At 45.0% G+C, this 3895-nt stretch overlaps 1 protein-coding gene across 1 annotated transcript; it reads right to left on the reverse strand.

The window, feature by feature from the left end:
* Positions 1-972: 972 nt before the first annotated feature.
* LOC131235667 (adenylate isopentenyltransferase-like) lies at positions 973-1833 on the reverse strand. Its single transcript, XM_058232950.1, has one exon. It carries the CDS (start codon positions 1831-1833, stop codon positions 973-975), a length of 861 nt encoding a protein of 286 aa, XP_058088933.1.
* Positions 1834-3895: the final 2062 nt, after the last annotated feature.

Below are 3895 nucleotides of genomic sequence, written 5' to 3' on the forward strand. Positions count from 1 at the left end.
GGTGCCCGAGTATTAAGTTTCGCACTCCACTGGAGTATCAAATAGTTCCCAAATGCTCACACACATATACGAATTATAATAATAATAATTTTTATAAAAAAAAAAAGGAAAAAAGTGAAGCGGAGAAAAAAGTCATCTGATTATTGGGTAGCTAACGGTGACGCGTATGACATGTGGATGGTATCTTTACCGTCCATTAGATTAGCCGCGTTTTTCCCAGGCCAACATGAAAAAGCGACATTGATCGTATGATGCTGACCATGCAAAACTTCTTCTTCTATTTATAACCGTTGGTTGCCGATCCACCGACCTTGCAAAAATTGGGTTCTCCTTTTATAACCGTTGGTGAGATGGGATTGCAGTAGTCATCTGATCAAAACGGTCCCTGCAGATATTCATCATTGGAATTTCTAAATCAAGACCGTTTATCTATTAAGTGTGAATTTTGCATCCTGGCCTAGGAAAAGTGGAATGAACCCAATGGACGGTCTAGATTGATGATTTGAGGAACTGGATACTGTCACTAGTTCACCATGCCGAGGGTGGCAACTGTTCTGCACGGTCCTTTTCAAGCTTTGGCATTTCGTCAGCGCCGGACATCCCGATTGCGTACTGGATTGGGTCCACTGGATGAACGGTTCTGGTACGACGGAAGTTTGACTATGGTTACAGGTAGTCCGGCGTAGTACTAAACCGACTGTATTTCTGAAAATAAAAATGAAAATAAAAATGAAGAGAAATCGAATTGCCTCCAAACCACTCACGATTTTTCTCTTTTCTTTTCTCTCTGTTTTTTTTCGAATTTCGATATTAAAATTCCAAAACTACCCCCATCACGCCCTGACGCTCCAAAATCGGCCGCTTCTTCTGGCACCCACCGCGTGCCGGCCGAAACGTAACGGTTCCCGTATTTTAAGAATATATATAAATAAATATAAAAATCTACACTAAAAGCATCACCAACGGCGTACATTAGAACCGATCCTCCAAGAACCGGCCCACCACCTCCAAGCTCGGCCCCACCACTTCCTCCTCCCAAGCCTCCTGGAATCTGACCCCATCCGACCGTAGCGCCGCTCGTACGGCCTCCGTCGCATCCATCCGCTGCAAATCCCATCCCTGTGATCTCAGCCGTTGGATCTTCCCCACCTGCTTCTCCGCGAGCAGAAGCGTGTTCTCCTTGATCTCCTCCACAGCATCCTCGAAAGCTGCTCCCCGACCCGAATCCCCCTCGGGTCGCGCGCCCCCATACCTTCGAAAATAACGTTCGAATTCGGGCACGCCAATCGCCTTCCCCAACCCGGGAAGGCACGAACCGGCCGAACCGCTCGACCGGAAAAAACCGGCCAGCTCCTCGAACATACCCACTTCAAGCATGCTGTCGACCCGCTTCAACAGATACTCGACAAGAGCCGGTGGCGACACGTCGACCCAGATAAAGCAGCAGTCGTACCGGAGCTGCATCGGATGTGAACCAATACAACCGATATTTCCGTTATTGATCTTGTAGCGGTCTGCAACCAGAGCATGTATGTAGGTGTTAGACCCACCAGCGAGAATGGGCAGTCCTCCTCGGCTCAGGATATCGGTTGCTTTCGAGGCGGCGATTGAGCGATAATCGATGGCGGAGATTTCGCCGTCGGACGGGTCGAAGTCGCCGAGGAGGTGGTGTGGGACCTGCCTTCGTTCTTGCATTGAGATCTTGTTCGTGGTGATGTCGAGGCCTTTGTAGAGCTGGATTTTGTCGGCATTGATGATTTCGGAGGTGGGAGACCCGACAGTGGTTGCGATGTCGATGGAGAGTCGGGATTTTCCGCTGCCCGTTGCGCCCATGATAAGGAGTAGAGGCTCCTTGTGGCGGGATTCGATTGGGGCCAACCTGGTTTTTGGACGGCTAGGGAGGAATCGGACGGTGGATTGGAGTCGACTGCAACAGCTGCTGGAGAAGGAAAGTCTCATAGAATAGAGACAGTCGACTGCAACAGATGCTGTAGAAGGAAAGGCTCATAAGAGAGAGAGAGAGAGAGAGAGAGAGAGAGAGTGGTCTGTCTCCACCACACCACCTGCACGCCAACTGTTTGTCAGGAGCTCCTCTTCAGGAGGGACGCCGATTCCGGAGTGAGGCTCAACATCCTTTTACCATGACATGAGGACTATGTGAGCCCACCATTTAATTTATATATGTTTTATCAATCATGTCAATCCAATTTCCAGCTCATTTTATTTTAGTGCATGAGACCAAAATTTAGGCCACCGTTGAAACTTTTGAGATGTTTATCTATCATCCAATCTTTTCATGAGGTCACACAGATCTATGTGAAGGGAAAACACAAATATCAGCTTGATCCAAAACTTCTCTGGCCCACTTCGTTTTCAACGGTATATATTCACTTCTCACTGTTTCCTATGGTGTGGATCAGTGGACCTTTAGATATACTTTAATTTTTATTCTATGGTTTAAAATTAAATGAAAAAATGAATGGATGGTGTGGATGATCTATTTAATCTTCTCAACATGGTAAAGACTGAAAGAGTGCCATACTACTCAAATCGTGTCCTCTCAGGAGAATGCCATTTCCGCCATGCTCTTCCCGTGATCTGTAGGAGTAGGAGAGTACGACTCTGTACGTTCATGAAATTTTTATAAATGGAGTTTACATTTTCAATTCATCTGAACCGTATAAATAGTTTCTCTATCTTGGACGGAGTCAAAGTCAAGCTGAAATTTAGAATGAGAGAGTGGTATTTATAGTCATATTAACGGACAGTGAGGGAAGGCTTGATGGAAATATAGTTAATGGTCAAGATCATTTTCATTTATTGGATGATTAGGTTCTTAAAATCAATGTGAAATTTGAGATTTTCTCCATCCACATTAGACCTTATGAATTTAGGGGGCATTTGGAGCTTCTTTTGTTTTTTTTTTTTGGATTAGCTTGCGAGTACACCCCACTGTCAGTCACACTTCATTGTTAGCCACCCCCACTAGGCCTGGATACCAAGACCTCAGTGTTGAAACAAGGTATCTTTCACTCATTCTACACCTGAGATATGGATCAGGGTGTCATTTGGAGCTTGGAATTCACTAGAATTAGATGGGATAGAATCCTTAAAACAACATCATTGCAACATGTAGTCATTGTCTTGGAATGGCCATAAGTAGAGCCGGGCATCGGACCGAATCAGATCGGATTGGATCCAACTCGAACCGATTTAAATTCTGCATGGCCTGACCCGAACTCAATCCGATCCGGGACCGAGTATGGGTCACCTGAATCGAACTGATCTGAAATCTACATGGCCCGATCCGATCCGAGTCCGACTCGGTCAAGAAAATCGAGTCAGATCAGATTGGGCAAGGTTCAGATCAGTCCAGATTTTTAATTTTTAATTTTTTTTAAAATAAAACAAAAATAGTACAAATGAACGGAGTGGATTTCCCACGAACATTACGATAGGCCCCACCTAACTTCTCGCAGGAGGGAATCCGCCTCCTTCCATCTAAAGTCCATAAATAAATAAATAAAAACTATAAACTTACCAGATCAAGCTTGAAGGGCTGGACGAGCTGGTGGGTGGTTTCGAAGTTCGGATTGGGCGTGACTGGGTTATTAGAGAAGATGGTTAGGGTTTAGAGAAGAAGGTTAGGGTTCGGAGTTCAACATTACTTACCCGATTCGAGTTGGGCAGGCAGGGACGGCCGGAGGAGAGGAATACCGTTGGGTAGGCAGCAGTTGGTGGGCTTCGGATTGACCTTTGAAGAAGAAGAGTAGAATATTCCGGGCAGGCAGCAGCGCTCTTTCAATGCTACTATTTTGTTGAGTGCTATTTATTGTTTATTTTTTCCTTTAAAAAATAAAAAAATAAAAAATTATATATATATATATATATATAT

The sequence above is a fragment of the Magnolia sinica genome, chromosome 19, assembly GCF_029962835.1.
Source record: "Magnolia sinica isolate HGM2019 chromosome 19, MsV1, whole genome shotgun sequence".
Classification (NCBI taxonomy): Eukaryota; Viridiplantae; Streptophyta; class Magnoliopsida; order Magnoliales; family Magnoliaceae; genus Magnolia; species Magnolia sinica.

What these genes read in the sequence shown, in the direction of transcription:
- LOC131235667 (XM_058232950.1), bottom strand. Translation starts at nt 1,833, where the DNA reads ATGGGCGCAACGGGCAGCGGAAAATCCCGACTCTCCATCGACATCGCA.